This window comes from Malurus melanocephalus, unplaced genomic scaffold (assembly GCF_030028575.1).
Source record: "Malurus melanocephalus ecotype Western Australia unplaced genomic scaffold, MMel_1.1 scaffold_9, whole genome shotgun sequence".
NCBI classification, from domain to species: Eukaryota; Metazoa; Chordata; class Aves; order Passeriformes; family Maluridae; genus Malurus; species Malurus melanocephalus.
Genome location: NW_026623241.1, coordinates 2,180,854 through 2,203,650, shown reverse-complemented (window position 1 = coordinate 2,203,650; position 22,797 = coordinate 2,180,854). Strand labels below are relative to the sequence as shown.

The 22,797-nt window shown below is 37.5% G+C and overlaps 1 protein-coding gene across 5 annotated transcripts in view; it reads left to right on the top strand.

Moving 5' to 3' along the window:
* Window positions 1-22,797, top strand: part of RAPGEF2 (Rap guanine nucleotide exchange factor 2) — a 180,305-nt gene that overhangs the window by 59,295 nt on the left and 98,213 nt on the right. For all 5 annotated transcript variants that reach the window (XM_057375569.1, XM_057375578.1, XM_057375559.1 and 2 more), the window contains exon 4: window positions 12,455-12,538. In XM_057375569.1, coding sequence (XP_057231552.1) covers window positions 12,455-12,538 — 84 coding nt within the window. The remainder of the gene's footprint in view (window positions 1-12,454; window positions 12,539-22,797) is intronic.

The window sequence follows — 22,797 nt, the reverse complement described above, 5'->3', positions numbered from 1 at the left end:
AACTCAAATGCTGGGCCTTGACCATTCACCAAAGTTAAATTAGTGTCTAATGAAACCCAGTAATGTTATGTATGGTAAATWCACAAGGTCAGAATCTATAGGTAGATAGATAAAATCTATAGGTGGATAGATAATTTTAATTAGACCAATATAATCTTTATTCATTTTACACATTAATTTGCTGGGAATCATTGTGCTGGTGATTTGTCCTTTTCTAAGTACTTGGTTTGTGTCTGCTCTGTGTAACAGAGTTTTTGTTTAGATCCAATGTTTTGGTCATTCTAAMCACTGATTTAAATTTGAATTATATGCTGGATGAATCTGTACTGCTAGCTAAGCATATACTCAATGCAGGCAACAATGATAAGAAATATGTGCCTGAAAAAAATATAATTCACAAGCAGGAGATGGTGAAATCTGGGTTAACTGGAAGTGCATTTTGTAGTTCTTTTGCACTGATTTCCTTTGTCACTCCTTTCATGTGACTTCATCTTCACTTTGGTTGTTTGCCTGTCATTCCTATTTAGTTGCTCCTTGACATTTTTTCCCCATGATTTATTCAAAAGATTTAATGGGCAGTTTGGCAGTTTCTGGATATAGATGCTAATGCAAAATGTGCTTGCTCTAGCATTTCACATCTCTGATTTAATATTTAATGGGCTAAACATGAAATTTAACATTTAATATTTTTATTTTAAAAATAATGAAAAATTCCATATTTTGAAGCTAGAAATGTATGTTCTGTTACTCTGAGCTGTAGCTTTACTTTTTTTTTTAATGAATAATTTGAGATCTGCTTAGTAAGAAAATCCCATGGAACCTGCAGTCTAATTCCAGTGTTCTATTTTTAGGATAATGAACTTGGAAAGATCCTTTGCTTTTGTTTCACAAATTCAGCCTATAAGTTGAAGATATACTCTTCTGAAAAACAGAATTCCAATTTTGCTWTGCACATGTTTGAAAAAACTCTTTGAGTACTACAGGAGAGGAGCAAACTGATAGCCAGGCTAGGATCAATCCACTCAGTTATGAGCTGTAGGAAATCAGCTTGGAACATGCAACCTGGTTACTTTTTAATGAACATACCAGAGTTTATCACTTGAAGCTCTTATTTTCATCATGAAGGCTATGGTACAAAAGGGCATTGCATTTAAACATTTTAGATTGTTTTTTAAGTTACAACTTCTTCTCCCCCTCTTGTGATGGTATATTTGCATTGAAATCTGAAATTGGGTGCTATATCTATGAAAATAGATGCAACTGTTGGAGCTGTTAATTGACCTGTGTGTTTGACCTCCCTGAGGCATGACTTAATGTCTCAATGCAGAAAAGCTGAATCTTTATCCCTAAATGCTAATGTGCAGACTAACGCAGTTGCCCTGTTTATTTGATCAAAAATTTTTCATYGTGAAAATGCCTATCTGCATTGTCAGTGGTATGTATGCAAAAGTAAATTTCTGTTGCGTGTATGCAATGCTGAAAATAATTATGTGCATTCCTTGCAAATGAATTTGCATTTAAAAAAAAAAAGTTGTTAATTTTCATAGTAGCTCTATAGATTTTTTTTTAATGACCAAAGGGATAAAATGGAGCACGTTGTTTGAAACTGGCTCATCTCATCTGCATTTACTTTACTATCAGCGGGTGTACATGGTAGTGACAAATTCTCAAACCCTACGGCCATCTCACTGTTTAAATGGAAACTGGGTTATTAGAAGTGGCAGTTCAGCTTGAGTTATTCTTCATTTGCCAGTCATTCTAATACTTTCATTTGATGGGAAATTAATGATAAAAAGGCTTAAAACCTGCAAAGCAAAACTTCAGAATTGAGGTTTGCTTAACACGCATATTTGATTTATGTTTTTTAACCTGCTGCCTTTATTCAAATCTACTTAAAGAKCTCATGAAAAGAAATATTTACTTTGGTCACCTGAAATATATTTTATCAGTAGTCCAAAGAAAAAAATGTTCTGTTTTCATATCTGCGTGATGGTAATTCTGGCTCTCTTCAACAGTGAGCTTCCAATTGGCATTTTCTTTGGAAACCAAAGTTTTAGCAGATTTGTAGAGGGTGTTTATACCTCTGGACAGTTGAACAAAGTTTTTCAGATCAAAATTGAATTCTGTGCTCTGGTGGCAGAGGAATCTTTGGCAATAAGTGCTTTGGATATAAGCAAATGAGTATGTCTCTAATAAATCAAGCACCTCTTTTTCCTCCTCATTAGTCATGTAAGGGCTGAATGTGTTTTYCAGCCATGCTGTTTGATATTTCTGTTTGTATGCATCAGTGGTGTTTGGCTTACTCTTTCTGTAAGGAAGTTTTGTATATTTTTAAGCTTCCCTTATTTTCTTCACTAAGGATTTGGATTGGCAGAAAATATTTTAAGGGTTGATGAGCTGCAGTCCAAAGTAATTCAATAATAAAACCTGATGTTTCTGAATTGCCAGGCTATAGCATGACATAGTTTTTTGTGATTACATTCCCTGCAGTTTCTGAGCAATAGAATCTGGAACTAACTTAATTACTGCTTTTATTGTTTTTAACAAAGGGAACTCCAGGTTATTGTGAAGTGTATATATATATATATATATATATATATATATATATGTTTTAGAGATCCTTCAGATGAAATCCCGATTGGATATATGCTTCTGCCTCCCACATGTCCTTACTGAGAAGATTGCATTTTGGATTAAAGTTCCTAGCAACTGCAAAGTAACAACTTTGCAGTCTGTAGGACTTAGGTAGTAGGCTACTGTTTGTGATGGTGTTGATTCTTAAAAAAAAGGACAAGTGTTTAAAGAAGAGTTATCTCTTGGACATCTTGAACTGAATGTTATTGTTAATGTCTCTGGCTGTAAAAAGCTCTTCTCTAATGTCAATATGTTTGTGTGCTTTTATGTCATTCAGCTTGTAACCTTTAATAAAATTCAGCATGGAGAAACAAAAGTAGAAGTTGTATGTAGAAACTGGAGATTGGAGAGAAAAAATGTTGGCTGTAAAATGGAGTTACTACTGTAGAGAATGTCCGCAGCTGAAATGAGAAATAGCAACTTGATTAGTTTCTAAGTAACTGACTGTAGTAGSCAGGTGTGAGACAAACAGTTGTATCTGTACAATTACATTTTTTCTTAATTCTTTTCCCCATTCCCAGCTTGTCATGCAGTCTGAAATTAAAACCAGCTACTTTTATTAAGACTGTAGTGCTTTTATGCATGTGGAATTGGGAGGGAAAAGGGGATGGGAAGTGGAGAAGGCTGTAAAAAAGATAAAGAATGCAATTTCAGCTGAAGATTTCCGATATTTCTGTGAGTAAATCTAAATTCTYAGGTCTAGTAGAAGTAATATCACCATCCAAGCTTAGCCAAGTTTTCTGAATTACATCACCATGGCAAATCACAAGACCCAAACCCATTGGTTTTGGGTGAGGCATRCAGCCTTCTGCAGGACTGGCTTGGCCCAGCCTTCAAATCCTGAAATAAAKGAAATCTGGAAAGGGAATAAAGGAGCACAACTTCTGGTAGCTACTCAAATCTCAATTGTTTTCTTAAATAGAAATGTTAGTGTCCTTTGTGAGTTAGAGCTGAATGTCTCAGAAATKCTGGAGGGTGGTAGTTCTGTACAAGGACAGGTGAGAAATAGATCCATGAGTAGTCTTTTTAAGAGTGGGACTCTTAAGCGTCACACTTTGAGGTCCTACAATAAAAGAAGTGGCATCTGTTGAATTCATGGCTCTTTCACAGTTGCCCTGAAGAGCCACAGGAGCACAAAAGCAGTGCATATAACCCTACAGAAATTTATACCAAAGTTGCTGTACATTTCTGCAGAGCCTGACTTGAAATGTGACAGAAATGAGCTGAAAGTCTCTTCTTTAGCTATTCACACGCACACAGATGCAYACACAATATTCCGAGYTGGAAGGGACTCACAAGGATTGTCATGTCCATTTCTTAAGTGAATGSCCYATACAGGGATCAAAAYCACAACCTTGGCATCATTAGCACTCTGCTCTAACCAACTCAACCAGTCTCAGGGTCTCATGATTTTTAAACAGCAGGGCTGTGCTGAGACCACCTTACTGAAATTGTATTAAGATGGGGTGCTTTTGTAGATGCAATATGTGTGATCTGTAGTTATATATATTGTACAGGTACAAAACTTAAATGCTGAAAGACTGCAGAAAGGAATTGCTAGAGAATCTCCTAAGTAAGAAATGATAAAACAAGAGGAACTGGCTTTGAGTTATGCTGGGGAGGTTTAGATTGGACATCAGAAAACATTTCTTTACAGAAATGGTTGTCAAGCCCTGGCACAGCCTGCCCAGGGAAGTGGTTGAGTTACCCTCCCTGGGGGTATTTAAAAGACACAGATGTAGTGCTTGGGGATGTGGTTTACTGGTTATCATGGCAGCAGTGGGGCAATGGTTGGACTTCATGATTGTAAAGATCTTTTCCAACCTAGATGATTCTGTGATCTGGGTCAGTGTCAGAATTTTCAGGTAGACCTCTGCAGGCAATATATATATATTCATGCTGCTTCTGCATCCATACATTTCTGTGGAAGTTCTGCAGCAGTATATTTAATAATGCAAAGAAGTGCTGCAGCACTGGCCTCTTCTGTTTTCTTCTTTGTCCTGAGAATATTCCTAAAGGTGTATTGTGCCTTCTGATAGTCAGGCAGTTGCCAAAATATCATTGGGAATACTGCCAGCTCTGCACTGCAGTAAATCAGAAACCTGAATTCATATGTTGTGTTGTGGATACATTTTCTGTGGGGAATTTTTAGGCACTGTCTATCATTAAAATAAACACTTTCAAGGACTTGGCAGTTTTCTCTGTATAAACAGACACTGAATCAAGGCTTCTTAATAGTGTCAGTGATCAATGTTACTGTCTGTTGGCTTTGCCTAGCCAGTTCCAAATTTGTGTTATTGTTTGACCTGATTTTGAGACTTCCTTGAATGATGACTGAAGTAATGCACCTTCTTTACTGTAAATGTTTCACTGAAACCTATCAGGTTTTTTTTTTTCTTTTTGTAATTCTGAGAATAAAAGCTTTGGTTTTGGAGAAGCATTAGGAAGCTGTAAGATATAAGAACAGATTTGACCTCAGAGTGTTTTGGATGCAAGATCATTTTATTTTGCTAGTTCTGAAGATGTTTTCTGGTGATTTAGGAGACTGTAATTTTTGTTTTGAATTTTTCTTCTGATACAGAGGGCTAATTCACTGTGCAAGTTTAATATCAAGACTTCAATGACAAKAGGTCAATTAACTTGTGTGCATATRTTTGTATAATRTATTTATTGATTRCCTGTTTAATMCACTGTTTTAGACTGACAGGCATTACTGACACTCTGCARTAATCTCTAATTTGACCAAAGTTCTTGTTTTATTTCAGAAGTGAAAAAGAATACAAATAAATAGAAATATCCTAAAGAAAAATACATTTCTCTTTATTTGTTTTCATGAATACTGAGGAATTTTTCCTGTAGTTCATTCTTCTGCATTTCCCATTTTGCTACCAGGTCTCAAGACACAATTTTCATCTTGTGTCTATTAATAAAAGATAATCATGGACATAAGTTGAAATATGCACACYGTTTAGTGAAAATCAGAAGTTCAAAATTCTGAGTTGAGAGTTTTGTTACTGAATTTATTTTAACTCTGCCTTAAATTTATTCTTACTTCCAATCTTCTCTGTAAATATAACTTCAATGTGTTCATGTAAGAAATATTTCAGCATTGTGTGTGGCTGACAGATCGAGTACCAGTCTCTTTTACTTCTGTGTTTGTGATMTACCTCTGATTGTCATCAGGAGCATCTGAAATGCTCTGGCAGATGCCAGGTGACTGCTTAATTGGCTTAACAAGGGGGATTGGAGGCAGTGCTGACAAAGTTGGTGAGCAGCTTTCTGGTTGTTCTGTTTCTGGTTGTTAGAACACTACAGTGTGAATGGGCAGGATCTTCAGGCAGTGAGGTGTCCACCTGAGAGAAYTGTTCATCTCACATGTGTTTGGCACTTCAAGGCCAATGTCTAACTGTGGCAATGACTATTCAATTAAAGCAATAAACTACATATAGCTCTCAGCACAAGAGGATAGCCAAAATGAGCAAAGAGAAACAGACAGATTAATCTGCTGGAACAATATCCTGTGTAGCATAAGCTTGCAGAGCAATGTTCTTTGGGATTGCTTCTTTATGTAGTGCTTAAATGTCTGAAAGAGGAGGTCCCAGTTCTGACATGTCAAATTTCCATTGTTTCTGCTTCTCTCAAGTAGAGATCTGGGAACRTGAGCATGAKTTGAAAACATACAAGTGCTGCTGACTTGCTGGATGTAGAAATAAAATAATTGTAATTAGAAAATAAAGTTCTAATTCTAAGTATTGTATGTGTAGCTACTTGGTGATTTGGGAATAAGAAGCTGCCCCCTTCTTGGGGAGTAAATATATCATAGCATGAAGAGTTTGATACAAGTCCTGGAGACTTTGAGAAAGCCTGCAAACTTCTTGCATCTTGTCAGCCTGTAGATTTATAAGCACTTCATGATTTTTGAACTTTGAGTGCCTCTGAGGTCTCGGAAAACAGTCATATGCTAGAAAATGTGAAAACCTCGGTCTGAAAATACTGTCTAAGCTCATAAGTGCTGACAGCCTAATGATGTCATAGGCCATTGCATAATTACACCATTGAGGTTTCCAGACAGAACAGTTAGTGACAGCTATGAGCTTTCTTTGCATAGTTCTGTCTTTGGTTTCTTGTGTAATTTTCAAAGCAGAAAAGTGTCCTGTCTGGCTGCAGGTTGTACTTGTGTTAAAGGACTACGCCAAGGAAACTGAGCAGGAAAACACAACGGGAAGGCATTGCAATCCACTTTATGGCTTTCCGTTTCKAGCTCCTGAATTCCTGTAAACCAAGTTCTTTGGCATTCTGGGTAATTATATATAGATTCCCCAGGAAATCCTCTGCTCTCGAAAGTGCCACAATACAAGAGTCAGCTTTCAAGCAGATTTACTCAGATTTTGTACAACTAAAGTTCAGATCTGAAAAAAATCTGCATATTGGTGGCTGTTTTGGTATTGGTTTTCAGTTTTGCACCACTTTAAAGTTGCTGCTAGAACCTGAGTATTCTGAGAACTTGATCAGTAGGTGTCTCTATTATAATAGTTGTAAGAGAAGAACATTAAATCTCAGTACTGAAGTCCTTTTATTGTTGTTTTTGCAGAACACAAATCTTCCTCTCAGGACAAAATGACTGTCTATTGATTCTGTTGTTCTTACTGCCCCTAATGAGTGACTTTGGGGTTAACTTCGTTCTGATTCTCTGCAGGATAAATTGCTTRTGTCATCTAACTTTACTTGATAATAAATCTTGTTTTCTGTAAGCAGGGAAAGTAGATAGCTTTGCTGCATTTTGTAGGCTATATAATTTTTAACAGGCCTGAGTTTCATCCGGATGAATATCCAGATCAGTAGCTGAGCTGGAGAAAAATCCCAAAGCAAATAACAAACCCCTCTGTCCCCTTTCCCCCCCACCAAGAGCTGTCCCACCCTCTCCCCTCYGTTTCCCTCAGTCTTTGGTATTTGAAGCAATGTATTCTGTCACTTAAGGCTGACATGTAGAGTAAAATCTTCCCTGAAAAGATCTGTGTGTGCTGCTTGCAAAGGTGCACGTGTCAATAATTCCTGACTTCAATTATTTCCACTCCCACTGTGCATATAGCCCTGCAAGAGTGGAGCGAGGGTCCAGAGAGGAATTTAAACCTATRTAGGAAGTGCTGTTTGCCTGGGTTAGGAGAGCTTTGCTTTCAGCCTGGTGTGGATCAGGGAATCATTAAGGTTGGAAAGACCTCTAAGGTCATTGAGTCCCACCATGAACTGTGCACTGTGAGCTCTGCTGCTAAACTCTCTCCCCAAGCACCACATCCACACATTTTTGAAATATTTCCAGGGATGGTGACTCAACCATTTTTCTGGGCAACCTGTTCCAATGCTTGACCACCCTTTCAGTGTCCAATCTCAAACTCCCCTAGGGTAACTTGAGRCTGGCTTTTGCCTTATTGATGCCTGGGAGAAGAGGCTGACCCCACCTGGCTACAGCCTCCTTCCAGGCAGCTGTAGAGAGTGATAAGGTCTCCCCTGAGCCTTTTCCCCAGGCTAAACAGCCCCAGCTCCCTCAGCCTGKCCTCACAGGACTTGTGCTCAGACCCTCCACCAGCTTTGCTGCTTAGTGGAGCCTTCACTGCATTTGCAGTGTCCTCCTGTGTGACAGCTGCTGCTTTGGTGGCTGTGATGATGGTGGACAGCAGTGGCACTCTTGCTAAACCCCTAACTGGGAAGGTCTTACCTCAGCAGATGTCTTTCCTTTTTACACCAGTGTGACTGGCAGGTGCTGTGGACCCTCCCCTCCAGAGAGGGAATGTCCTGGGCTGAAAAAGCCCCAGTGTCTCTGGAAGGATGCCTTTGTGGGAAGGTCGTCAGCATCAATCCTGCTTCAGCTAATTCCTGATGAAGTGCTTACGTGGACTTAATGCCCTCCTGCAAACCCAGTCAGGGAAGTGTCCTGTCCACTATAAAGCCTTTAAAGAACAAGTCTCTTTGGCAGAAGAAATATCTTTAGGACAAATAGGGTTTCTAGATTCTTCTGTGGGCTCCCAGGGGTAGTCTCTGTTCTAGAAATGAAAAAGAACATCATAATTAGACTTATTCTCTAGAATTCAGTTTTAATGTTTAAAATAAAATGTAAAATGTGATTGCAAAGAAAACCTTTCACATGTCAGTGTTCTCTGTTGGGTACAATGGTATTTGCATGAGTCCTCAGGTGGCTTGAAGAAGTGCTTTTGTAGTTCAGCAWCCGCTTCTATAGTTCCTTCTGTCTTTCATTACAGGCACAAAAGTCCTGAACAATGCAAATGCATTGTTGATGAGCAAATGTCAGGCATAGTACAGAAAATACAGAAGCTTGATTGAAAGCCACGTGATGTTTGAATAGGACTGTGGAAAGCWCAGAATCCTTAAAATGAAAGAATTGCACGTGTTTCTTGTGACAGTRCTGTCTAGCAAAAGCTGGCTGCCAAATGGCTTTGTTGAGGCTTAATTCTAATCAACTGAGACTACAGCAAGTGTTGAAAGTGCAGGAGTTAAATATATTTTCATATGAAAGGAATAGATCAGTGTTTCATTTGCATTTTTTTTTTTCTGAGAGAAGCATGTGGGTTCTGGAGAAAGAAATGTATTTRCTATACATGTGGGATTTTTTCAGATGTTTTGCTCAAAACTATATTAAGACACTCATAGGTGTTAAAATGAAGAGAATTAATACCCTATCTGTGTCCTTTGCTCTTGAAGACTGTCTTGGAAATATTTATGACATTTTGGCTGGCAATGAAAGTTTTAGAAGAATACAGAATGCATTTCAGGAAAGATACCTTGAATACAGACATGTTCTGTAGTAATATTCCACTGTTGTGACTGCAATGTTGAAGGTTTTTTTTATTAGGWAATTAAAGTTTTGAATTCAGTAGATATGCATGATGCAAATATCTTAGAGCTTAGAAATTCTCAAATGTAACTATATAAATAAAACCAGTWATTAAGTATACATAAGGCAAAAGGAAAACAAATGTAATCAGATGGAATTCCTCAAGTTTGATTTATTTTTTTAATCWGTGCTTTCAGCTGTCAAATGAGCCAATTCTTCATTTGGTTATATATAAAGTGGATAAAGTATGATGTTCATGACAGATAAGTGAGAAGGAGCAACAACTTTTGAAGAGCCAATGTGCAGAGAAACAGAAAAAACCTGTGAATTGGCAAAAAAAAAAGAAAAAGATAAAACTGAGTTGGATGATTAACTGAGTGAAAAGTCGTGCTGTGTGTGATCAAATAAGAAAAAATTAAACCACTGCAGTTGAATGCATAATCAGTCTAGGTGTTTGTTAAATGATTCAGCAGTAGATTCAAAAGTAGCCTTAAGAATYTGAATATTGAGCATACTGACTGGTGCTTGTGAAAGCCAGTAGCTGTCTTTCTCTTTGAAGTTAAAAGATCTCCAATGAGAAAAGATAACTAAAGTCCCTTACAAATAGGTGATTTGACAGAGGATTTCAAAAAGTTAATCAGCTCTTAAAAGGAAGGAAATAAAAGCTTGCATATTAGTGGATTTGCAAAAGTTAAAATACTTTCTATTGCCTTGATTTTTTTTTCTACTTCAGTTATTTGTCTTTGGAAATGGCTTTCTGGAAGCATAAAAAGATCTTCTAGATTAGTTTTGCATTAGAGTTATCTATGACCCAAGTTCTTTTCTGTGAGACTACACTTTAATACTTAGTCAAACTGCCAGATTTTAGGAAAAGGGGAAAAAAATTCCCACCCCCAAGAACACGAAACTTATTATGTGATAATATAATGTGCTGTAAACCACATGGAAAAATTATTATTCATATCCTAGTACAGTTACTTCCCAGGTATTTGGGAAATCACTCTGTCTGTAGCCATTGCTGAAAATGTCTATTTAAAAAACTTTTAACGGTGCTAATTAGTCCAGATTATTTATATTTAGACTGACATCTGTTAAAGAATGTAATAGAAATCCCATCAGATGTGCAGTTCAGCAGCAATGCTATCAGCATAGGATTTGTGTGGGAAAGGATATTTAAAGGATTTTAAAGATGTGTAACTTTACTCAGGTGTACGTTTATGTTTTTAGGAATTATATTTTTGTTTGAAGTGCTGCTTTTCTTGTGTTTATCTGCTTTAACTTGGTTCTTTGCACTTATGCACAATCTTGATTTTTCTAGACCAACAAGTTTGAGGGAGATACAGGCTCATGTGAGAAGCAAGCACGTGAGGCACAAATTCAGAATAGGCAGTTTAGAACACTTCAAATATGTGAATCAGAATGCTGTTATTTTAGATGTGGGACTGTGATATTGCTTCATTTTCCATTGGCTATCATTATAAAGAAGTATTCCTGAAGTCKTCATTTTGAAGATGTTGTCACTTGTCTGGTGTGGGTGGCTGACCGTTGTCACTGTTGGAAAAGAAATACAAACTCCATTTTCTTATTCAGCTCCTCTGGTCTTGGCTGTGTCCCCTCAATTTCCTCTGTTAMGTCTCTGTGTTTCTGTCCTTTCTCTCATGCAAATATTATGCARTGGAAAATGAAAATGGAGCATGTTTTTAGATGGGATGGTTTGCTCTCAGCTGTTTTAGGCTAGCTCCTTTGTTTTGAGGACCACTGTGTATGTACTTAAATTGAAGTTCTTCAAATGAAAAGCATGCTGCTAATATGTACATTGCCTACTAAGATTCAAGATTAGCTTTTAATACTATGCTGTCATTATTGCTAAAAGATGTGGGCTGCTCTTGCTTGAAGTTAGACTTTGTTGCTAAAGACTTGAGACGTGTAATTAAAAAAAAGAAGGTGCTACAAATTAATTAAGCAATCTSCATCTCTTAGTGTCAGTAGGGATGTGGTTTTCGATAAGAATGCTCATGCAGTTCATAACGATGCACTTGAATTCAATTAGWGAGCTTCTCTGGAAGAAACAGGAGGGGTAAAAACTGAAGTAGAGATATTCTCAGTGCTGACTGTCAACATKGAATGACACTTCTACTGTAGCTGTTTCTAGTAACCTTAAACTATTTTATTTTCCTGTCCAAACATTGTTTGAACTTTCTTATCCAAAAAGAGTCTATGAATATGAAAAGGATTTTGTGTTACTCAAGAAGCAACATCTGAATCTATAGTAGAATGAACTGTGTCTTGATGACAAGGTCTTCCTTCTCCAATTCCTCTACAGGATGAAGAGAGGGTAAAAGAAATTTTTGGCCACTTTTGTTGGGAATTTATTCTTGTACCAGGAAGAGACATGAAARGGGCAGGGCTTAATGGCAGCAGATCACAATGACTGACAAATCTGATGTAGATTTACCATCTGCAAGTGTTTCCAGTGACATTGTAGAAAGGCAGGCTGATGTGTGAAGAAAAATTTCTGTCTTGAGGAAAAGGTCAAGAAGAAGAAGGCTGGTATTGGGAAAGGATGCCTTATTTATAGAGGGAAAGATGCTACAGTTCTCCTTAGCAAGAGCTGAAGAACTGTCATTCTTCAATGTTTTCAGTAGAATACAATACAGTATGTTGGCCTCATTTTAATCACTTACAGTTATATTTGATTTGAATTGGGCTGCTACCAAATGGATGGATAGATAGATGGATGTTTTTAATAAAGTCAAGTAAATTAAATCAAGCATTCTAATAATGTATATATATGCAGATGGAAATTAGAATAATTTCATGGAATTATTTTGTAAATAAATGAATTGWGGCTTCCTTTCATAATTTGGAGCATTTCTGCTCTTTGATGTTCTTTGTAGTGCAAATTTGGTACTCCTGTGAGTAATTTAAATCAAGTGTTTTAAACTGTGTCATTTTTTTTTTTTATTATTCCAGCCCTGATGATATTGGTACCTGTTGGTATATCCTGCTGTCTGGTTCAGTCTTCATTAAAGAATCCATGTTTCTTCCAAGGAGCAGGTATGTCAGCAATGAATGTACTGCATTCTTTATTTTAAACATAAGTCACGAGATGTAGAGAGTTTTTAGAATTAGAAGGCAGTGTCATATATTTATTGATACACAGAAGAACAAATATAAACACAAGTCTTCTGCCTCTACTAGCTGTGGTAACTGTTTTATGTTCACATCTAGAATTCAAAGCCCATTTTTGTGGACAGTGTACAACTGTCCAAAGTGTCTGCAATACTGTTGATTTAAAAAATAAAACCACCAAAAAACTGACAAATGGAGTGAGGTACTGAGTAGTCTCTTTGTGTGAATAATCAAACTTCAACTCATAGGATGCRTCAGAACTTAGAATGTTTTCTTGAGGCTTTACTTACTGTGCACAAGTGTTTGGTGCATGTTTTAACAYATGCTTAGATCATGTTACTGCAGGTTTTGCTGCCTCTGTTTAAGGCTGTGCTTCATGCAAATGGTTTTGCAATGAAGAGTGGTTTCTTACATGGAAAAAAAAAGTTTGAGTGTGAGGCACTCAATTTATATTGCTCCAGTAAAAAAAAAAATATTTTGAGGTATGGAAAAAAATGCAAGMGATTGCAAGGATTTTAGACTGAAGTGACTGAGCTTGATAATTTTAATGGAAGCAGACCAGAATTATTTTAAAATGCTGGTTATATGCATATTCATTCAGACTACCATAAAAGRCTCCTTTGAAGTCTATGTCATGTAATAAAATTTGTGAAAGGCAGAATGAGTGACCTGTCTCTGTGTGGTAAAAGGCTAACTAAGGCACTGGAATTTTTTTACCATTTTAAAGGGTGGGAAACCACTTTATGGCTAGTGTTGGTTGGCATATGAAGTATTAGATCCTCAAATCTGCCTTTCTGTGGGAGAGCAGCACAAGTCTTGGGACTCTGATTGGTGCARTCAAGTGTTCTGTGTCTGTCAGGCTGATGAAAAGGTATATTAGTGCCAATAGTTAATGCTAAAGATACAAACTGATTATTGTAAAAAGCAGCACAACAACAGATTATAGGAACCCTGCTTTTGGCAGAGTGAAAATTGTCCCAGATGTCATCCGTGAGCTGGCAGTGCCAGGAAAAAAGCTGGCAGAAAAGTGCTGCCTTTAGATGTAGGGTGGTTGTGTATAGTCCATGGCAAGAATCTTCTGTTCCTCTGAAATACARCAATGCTTGTGCCTCACTCACTTGGATACTTGAAGAGAGGTGAGATTTAATAATGAGATAAACAAAGAGCTTGAGACTCTTCCTGGTAGAATGAACAGAAAATTACAAATCCTATGACAATAATCAGAGAATTTAAGGACTGTTCTTGTGGAGAAATGCATAAAATGGCATCTGGGACAGTGTCTGATACCGTAGTGAAGTACAGGTATGGAATCTGGCATAAGAATAGGTTTCATAGYTGTGGATGAAGTCAAGCAGATGTCAAAGGTGGTGTCTTGGGAAGCAAATACAACAGAGACAATTTGTTGATTAACAAAGATAACTTAAGTCCATGAAAGCAAAATTAAGAAACTTTAATTATATAAGATAGGAATTATTTCTGGAGAGTAAAACCAGAGGCATTCTAGTGAGGACTTTGTGCTTAGAAGCTGTGGTTGTTGAAGGGTAGGTGAGAGCCTTATTAAAATTTAGAACAAGGATAATTAAGATTTTTTCTTTGTAAATGAGTAAGTTGCMTTGGGCTTTGGGCTCATCCATGAATAAGAAAACTTGGCAAAAGTGACAGGGCACCCCGGTTAAATTTCAGATTTGAGAGAGTGGTGGCTAATAAATGATTTGTTGATTTAATCATTTAGTAAATGAATTATCTGAGAAGAAAACTAAGTTTTTCAGCTTTACTAATACTGCCAGTGAACTGCTGGGAGAGAAGTAACAAACTGCTCAGATACATGTGCTGGGCAGAAGAGACTGATAAGCAGAAATGCTGAAGTAAAATTTTATGGTGCTCTAGAAAAAAGGGAGTGAGACCCACTGAAAAGGCTGCTAAGTAAGTCCAGAAAGAACTGATAGGGAGGTTTTCTGGAATCTAAAGAGTAGTGTCAAAAGTGGACAGAAGATGGTAACTGGGTGTTTGCTGAAAACAACTTTTTATGCTTTTGGGGTGTAACAATTTCAAGAGCGTTTTTGAGCATTGCATAATTTGTGAGCCTTGATGTCCTATTACTTTTAAAACGAACTGGCTGTGGTTTATTGGAGCATATCCTCATGCATCACTGACATCAAGTGACAGGAGGAGACCTAAACATTGCAAAGTAGAGATCATCTAATTTTGATTTTGTTTGTCATTTGARTAAAAACTAAATTTGCAATAGTAAATTTACACTGTTTTAGTGTCGGGTTTTTTTCAGTTTAATCCATTTTATCTTTGCCCATCTAAAAAGCCACTAGGAAATTATTTTGCAGCATAAGAAGCTTGTGAGTAAGAGAGTGGGATGGAGTCAAGAAGTCTGTGTAGGAGCAAGCAGATCTGAGAAAGAAGGAATCGTGTTCCTTTCTCCAAATCTGATTGACTCAGAAAATTCTTATTTCCCTAACTTTCTTTTCCCAGAACCAAACATAATTCATCCTTAAGCATCTCACCATCCAGAACTCTTCATTCCAATTTTAAAATATTCTTTTTTTTTGTCAGCTTGCCCCATGCACCTGTAGTAAATCTTTTGGAGAGGTTCTCTGGGCTGCTGATCCTGCTCAGACTGTGTGCTTCCCCTTGCTGTCCTCCCGACCTTCTCAGGCTCAACTCRTTGAATGATGGCTGCGCAGTAGATGACTAAATTTAAAATAAGACACATGTTGTCATCCTGCCAAATCTATGCCCACCCCACCCCCTGAATTTCAAGAGSGTTTGCTATTTTTGTGTTTCACTCTTTTAAATTGAATGCCTTTACATGCCAGAGCCAAAACAGTGTCTCAGGGTAATTCAGACAGACTGAGGGAGTAAATGTGCCTAYAATCTTGCAGGTATGGTCTCAGTCCTTTGAATCTTTGAACTTCATGGCTGCTGGCATGTGAGTCTATTAAGAGGATAGAGCGCAATTACTGGGTTTGCAAATACCTTAGTGCATTTGGCTGCATATGCTCAGCATATTATTTGCATTTGGGTCTTCTATTAGCTGATTTGCTTGCATTAGTTTTAGTTATGGCACTCTTAGGCTGGTTGGTAAGTAACACTAGTAGTGCTCTCCTGTATATTTTACATAAAGTAAACTCATTTTATTTCTTTCTTCCAAATCATTGTGTCCCTGGCCTTCATTTTTAGTGTTAGATACCATTTAAAATTCTTTCACTAGAGAGACTAGGTTTGGTAGACAGATAATAAACAATTGGGGAAGAAGAATGTTTTAAAAAATACTGCCTACCGCCCCAAAGCTATCTAAAAGTATAGGAAATGACCACCCCCTGCTTTTGCAGTGGTTTAGGGGCAGCAYACCCTAGTTTAGTGCCATCACTCAGTGAGCTTCTCCCAAATCAGGCACCTCTCACTCCCTTCCCTTCTCTGTYAGGAGACACAAAGGCAGAGGTCGTGAGCTGGGATAAGAACAGTTTACCAGAAGCAACAAGGAGATAAAAAAATCAACAGTAACAGCAGCAATATTACTAAAACCCATGTAAATAAATGCATCAGTCCAAAATGAGCCAGATTTGTAGTGTGTGAGATATGGCAAGTAGCTGCTAGTTGAAACAGTTTGAAATGAGTGTCAAAGCTGCCATTTTTTGACGAATGTTTTATAATGTACTGGATAATTTGTAAAATTACTTGTAGCTAGGTACTGGACAGGTCTTTAATTCTAAATTWAAAAAAGGTTCAAGATGGAATATTGGAATATATGAAATCGTAAATTGAATATTATGCTTTGGAAACTTTAACACCTAAACCACATCTGTTTTTTTGAAAATAGCATGACTTTAATTTTATTTCCCTGTTGTAATATAGTTTACCTTGTTTTTGTTCAAATGCCAAGTCATCAGCTAGCAAATAGTGTTCATGAGATAAGGCTGGATTTTAGTATCTTATTATTTTGGGAAAATATACAAACCACAGTTTTAAAGAATTGTGCTCTGAACAATTAAAACTGCCATTTATTTGGTGACATAAGGTAAAGATTAATCTTGCTCTCATATTTAATTTCTGTAAATTACAACAGTGAAATTTATTTTGACAGTTTAATGTGAGGAAGATCATCCCTCTTCCCTCCTACCCCTCTCCGCCCCAATTTTGCTATCAATATTTACAAACTTCTTTTACTTTAATGTATCAGTCAGATATTAGGGTTAAACTAAACATTCCTTAACTCTTTCCTCCCATGATGACCATCAAAATGGCACAAATTAACACTCATTCCTTCCTCTGAACATCTGTACCCTGAAACAGTTCACACAGTAGAACGAGGTTCATGTCTGAACTGCAGAAAATAAAAGAGCAGAAAATACAATTCCCTGAGGGCTGTCCTGGCTCTCTCCTGTGTTTTCACATGGCCACTGACAGCGACAATGTGACAGTCCCTCAAAATACATTTTGGAATGGCCTCCAGCTTCCTGTGGTCTGCTCCATGCTCTTACCACGTTTGATCATTTGCATGGGTTTCCTGTGTGGTTTTTGTACCAGAACTTTGCTTTTAATGTAAACTCCACTGGGTTCTTTCGTGTTGCTGAACTGGGAGCTGCAGTACCACAAGGTCTCCCAGATGTGCCACTGCTCACCTCGTGCTCGCTCTTGGCCTCCACAGCAGAGGATGCAGCCATSTCTTAGCAGCAACAAAATACAGAATTGCTGGGCAGTTTTTCTCTGACTGGTAGGCTCTGGTATTCGTATTTTTCTGCTTTTCTCCCAGAACACTCCCAGGACTGTGCTGCTCAGGCATCCCACGATGCCAACTTGCCACCTGCAAACCTGGCTTTACACTCACTGCTCGCTCGTCTCCTGCTTCCTTGCTGTGGCCTCTTCTTCCTCTCAGCTGCCACATCCAACCAGTTCTCCCCTCACGGCCKCAATGGGAGAGCTGCTTTCCCTTTAGCAAGTTCACAAATTTTACATACAAGGGCAATTATTTAAGCTTTTTCCTCTAATTAAAAGATCTAAGTTTTGAAGGTGAGAGGACATCTGCTTTTTACTATTTTCAAAATTAAAAGTGATGTATCTGTTTAAATATTGATGATTCAGCCCTCTGGTCTTTCCCATGCTTAAACAACTTAAAAACTGGAATGTAATATCTAATCATGCTGGAGAGTCATTGAACAAATTATGGACTTCTTCTGAATGTGTATAAAGCAATAGCAAAACTCAGTTTGTGCAGAAATGTTTTGTCCTCATCCAAGTGTATCCTCATTGACTTRTGAAAGTAACTTCTCAGGATAAAATTCGTTAGGGATTTTGGCAGACTTTTTTATTTTGACAGGTAATGGATGTGAGTGTGATAGTGCTGGAGCAGAGCCCTTGGCTATCTACATGCATTTATACAGCTAGACGTATTTGAAACATGCTTCCTAGTTTCTGTGATGTCTGGATCATGCTGTTTTGTGTGTTTTACATATATCTAGCTGMTGGTGTGTTTATATTCTGAATACAGTATTGCCTTTGATCGATCTTTTGAGTCAGTAAAATTATGCTGATAACTTCAATCACAGTGATAAAATCCTTCTGTCAGTATATGACTCATATATTTGCAACTTAATGTTTATTAATAATGGCTATTACTGGCTGAAACCTATGAGAGAATCAAACTGGGATTTAACTGAAAGAGAGGGATCAGTATACACAAATATTTAAACCATGATAAAAATCCCCTAAAAAGGTTTTTTTTTTTTCTTTCCTTGAGCAGGAAACTGAGAGTTTTAGAACAATGGACTTGGGGGAGGCTCAGAGTTGTACTTTTGGGAACTGCTAGTTTAGTTGTTTAAACTTCATTGGCAGTTGATCAAGACCTATGTGGAGCTTATTTAGCTTTCTCCAGGTTCTGAGTTGCTTATGGCTAAGGCAATATGAAGATCATACACTAGGTTTTTGTAGAGAAAAATAACTCTCCAGGTTATAGTTTCAACTCTATTTAAGAAGTTACTTGGAAGTGTATGCTTTAGATTTAGTTTGCCCTTGGAACTCTCTGCCTTGAATAGAAAACCTCACTTTTTTTTGCTGCTGTTGGATTTTCCTGTGCCCTGTTTGTGGTTTTGGTATGTCTGTATCAAGCTGGTGGTGTTCTGAAGCCATGCTTCTGGCTATCTCTAAGGGCAGCGATGGCACAGAGTGTGGCGTTGTTGTGGGCTGACCCCRCTGCTGCTTTGCCCTCTGTCTGGTTTCAATGCCCTGGTTTGGCATTTCTGTCCCATCAATTGAAACTGAAGCACGGAGGAGTGTGATCTTAGGGTTTAAYCTAGGAAAGACTGAGATCATGAGCTGAAGGAGGCAGTTGGAAGTAGCACTTCCAACTGGATGTCAGTCCATGTATGACTGGGTGACTACCATGAATTACTCACATTGAATATTAAACAGACATTGAGAAATTGACCCTGATTGCTTTGTACTGTGCAACTACCCCAATGTCTGCATTCGGCCCTTGGACGGAGATGTTTGCTGTTACCGCAAGCAGAAAATTAGACTGACCACAGTGTGTGACTATGATTATAGAGACTCAAACTCCTAGAGAAAATAAAAGCTTGCTTACAACAGGTGGCATTTTACTGGGAGGGCCTGATCTGCCCATCTAYCTTGAATTTGTTAATGTCCTGCTGGTGTCATGGTCAGTGTTCCCAGTGAAGCCCAGCAGTGTTCCCAGTGTGTCATTGCTGCATTCCAGTGAGGGAGGTGCTGAAGGATCTGGCACTGCCCTGGGGCTGTCCCTGAGCCCAGCTCCYTGAGGACTGGCAGGCAGGGAGGGCTTCAGGCTCTCACTCTGACCTCATCCCTTCACACACAGTCAGCTCTGGCTGTAGTTGATTTGGCTGAGGCATAAATTGATGTGCCTTGCGATGTCACCTGCTATTTCAGCAAAGTTTGTGAWGCAGAGCGCAGGCTGCATGTCATCGGAAACTGTCCTTAGAGTTTGAAAGAAATGGTGTACAGTTTTTTTTGAATCTGAATACTTAAAATTATTTTTACAGCTAATTTATCCTTCATCCCATCCATCTTCTGCTTTACTGAGTAATTGAAGAGTGCATTGAGGTTTCAAAATGATCATGACAATATCTGAGGTGTTGGGAAATAGAAGAGGAGACAGTTCCTAAATTATGAGATTGGCTGGTGTCTGGTGTTGTTCCTGTCATATTTCAGTGCTACTGGAATTTTGTTTGTGCAAAGCTGATAAAATGTTAAGGGACTTATCTATTACACTGGCATCTTTTGAAAACAAAAATAGAAATTTAGCGCTGTGTGTCTGGTGCTTACCAGGCTTTCTTCCAAGTTTGTAATGACAAGATAACAATGAAGCCGAAAGTGTCAAATGACCTGAATATGTTTTCTATGAGCCTGTGTTGTTTTGATTCCGCTGAAGGAGAGGAAGGCTTTCACGGAGGGAAATGCTCATGGCAGGAGAAGAGCAAACTTCAGGAGCTCTCACAAAGGCYAACTACATACCAGTTTCTAGATGTCTATATTTAGAGCTACAGGCTTCTGTCTCTTTCACTGCAAAAGAGCTCATGATGGACTTCAGAAGATTTGGATCACCTGCTGGTGATCAGGGGCATTTGTGGAATGTTCTGATCAATTTCCTGTGGTTTCTGTAGGAGAGACACCGTCAATTGGTGGTGCAGAGCTTGTAGATTGAAGAGTCCTTGGTTTTGGTTTTTCATTGTTTCACACATGGTGATTGTAAGCTGAGTCAAGATGACACTTCTTGCCTCTGTTGGTACATTTAAAATGAGCAAATAAGTTAGCCTTTTTTAATATTTATATTACCTTATTTGCTTCAGTGACATTTATCTTCCCCCTTGAAACCACAGTTGTGTGAAAATACTTAAAAGTTAAAGGTATCTATTTTAAAGAAAAAATACCTCATATGAKATAGACCATAGAAATAAAGTACACAACATTATAAATCCACACCACTGCTTTTATGGAGAGTTTTGCCTGTGAACCAGTTCAGGTTATTTTTGCATTTGTTGTACAGAATAAGTATAATGAAGTTTTTTCAGTGGCATATAGCCAAGGAGAGAAATCTGAGGTAACATGGGAGGTAGATTTTTTTTTTTGTAAGTATGAATAGCTCAAAGTAACTGAAAATGACCTTAAGAAAAAAATTAAAATTAAGCAGAAGGGTTTAACAACGTAGATTCATGGGATATTATTTTTTGAGCAAAAAGAAGGGAGAGGTAAAGAGAGAATCCTTTTAGGGTAGCTGATAGAGGAAACATAATCTTTGACAGTTATGACTGATACCARCTCTCACATCCCATTTCTTTAAATGTTAGAAAGTTTAGTTAAAATCATGACTAATTCTTAAAAAAAGTGTGCTGCAATAGTGGTGGTTTTTTGGTTGTTTTTTGGTTCGTGTTTAGTGTGGTGGGTTTTTTTTGTCCTTAGGCTCAGTGCAAAAGATATTCATTCCATTGAAAACGCTCACTTTTTTCCTGAAGACATTGTATTCTTATTGTTGAAAAATTTTGGTGCTGTTTAGTTGATTGCCTGTTTTCTAAAATGTGCTGCAGTAAAARCTGGCCTTGAAACAATATGGTTTAATTGCTGACTTTTCTTTTTAGCTTATTTATTTTCATTGGCTGGAGGCACCTTTCTAATCCCAGCATTAGGTTCTCTAATAGAGCATGTCACAATTTGAAGTCACTGAGAACAGCATCTAATCAATCTTGGAAACACTGTTCATCTTTGCTTTTACTGCTCTTCTGTACATTATAATCATGTGATATATACTTGATTTCAACAGTTCTCACTTCCATTTTCTTTCTAAAATTTCAGTCTTGATTTTAATATTAAAAACCTGTTTGCTGAAATGGTAATAAATTGCTGGCATACAAATGGGGATGTGGAAAAAAYTGAGAACTCTGACAAACTAAAGAGGGAAAAATTCTCTGTGTAATAAAGAAAATGGTTATTTAAAAGTAAAATTGGAGACCCATTACATCGGGGTATCCACTGCTGCTTGCATTGTTAATTAATGGTAGCTATCTGAAGGAAATSGCTGCTTTTTCACAATTGATATTGCAGCTGGTGAGAGCTATTATGTAATCTGTTCCTTCTGATTTAAGATTTCCTCTGATTCAATTTAATAGTACTTAAAGTTCTGAGTTTTAGTACAAACGTGCAAAACATCAAACCCCCCTTCAGTTACTTGGGAAAACTGCATTATATATGAGATTCTTGCTGAGGTCAAAAGAARGACCAGGTTTGTTTTACGTGCTCTCAAGGGTCTCTGGACAAATTTTCTAAGTATAATGAACTGAAGTAATCTGGTCATTGCTTACCTCAAAATAACAACAAAACTGCCCATGTGCAAAAATAGCATATAGAATAMCTAAAGAAGTATACCCACGTGGAGAGAGGGGACAGGGAACACTGCCTCTTCTTGGCCTTGTGAAACTCACAGGATCTAAAGTTTCATCACCTTAATTTTGCTGAAGAACCATCTTGATAAGCTCAAGTTACCATGTTTACATATTTCGACAACTGTAGAAAAACAGGAAGGAATTACAACTATTGTCTTGATTCTTAGCATGATTCCACTACTGTGGAAATGAAGCATGATTCCACTTCGGCAAATGGTCTTTTTAAGAAAAATGTTACTCCATATTGTTGAAGATTTGAAAATGTCTGAGAGTTTTCCTTCGGTTGTTGCTAAAATYTTCAAATGTTTCTGAAAAACAAATCCAGGGATACAAGACATAGCATAAGATGTTAAGTGAGGAATAATTTATTTTCAAATTATAATATAAATAGCTAAAACAAAATCATCACTACTACTCTGCTGCTTTACTTTGTTTATTCATTGACAAATGTACAAATTTATCTTGAACACGTCTGCTTTGTACACCAATGGATTTATGGAAGCTCGTTGTTGAGGTAATGTGTTTAGCTCTCCATGTGAATGAATTGGTTGTATTGAATGAGTGAGGCATGTAAGTGTGTGTGGAAAATGTCAGTATGTATGGTCTTATTTTACTTCTAAAATCCTAGATGATATGTCAGGTTATTTTAGTAATTAAAAAATTTAAAAAATTTGTAATACCTTAATTATGAAAGTCTCTAGTCTCTATGAAAGGGGGGGGGAACTTAAAGACATGCTTATTATGTATTTTTCAATATAAAAA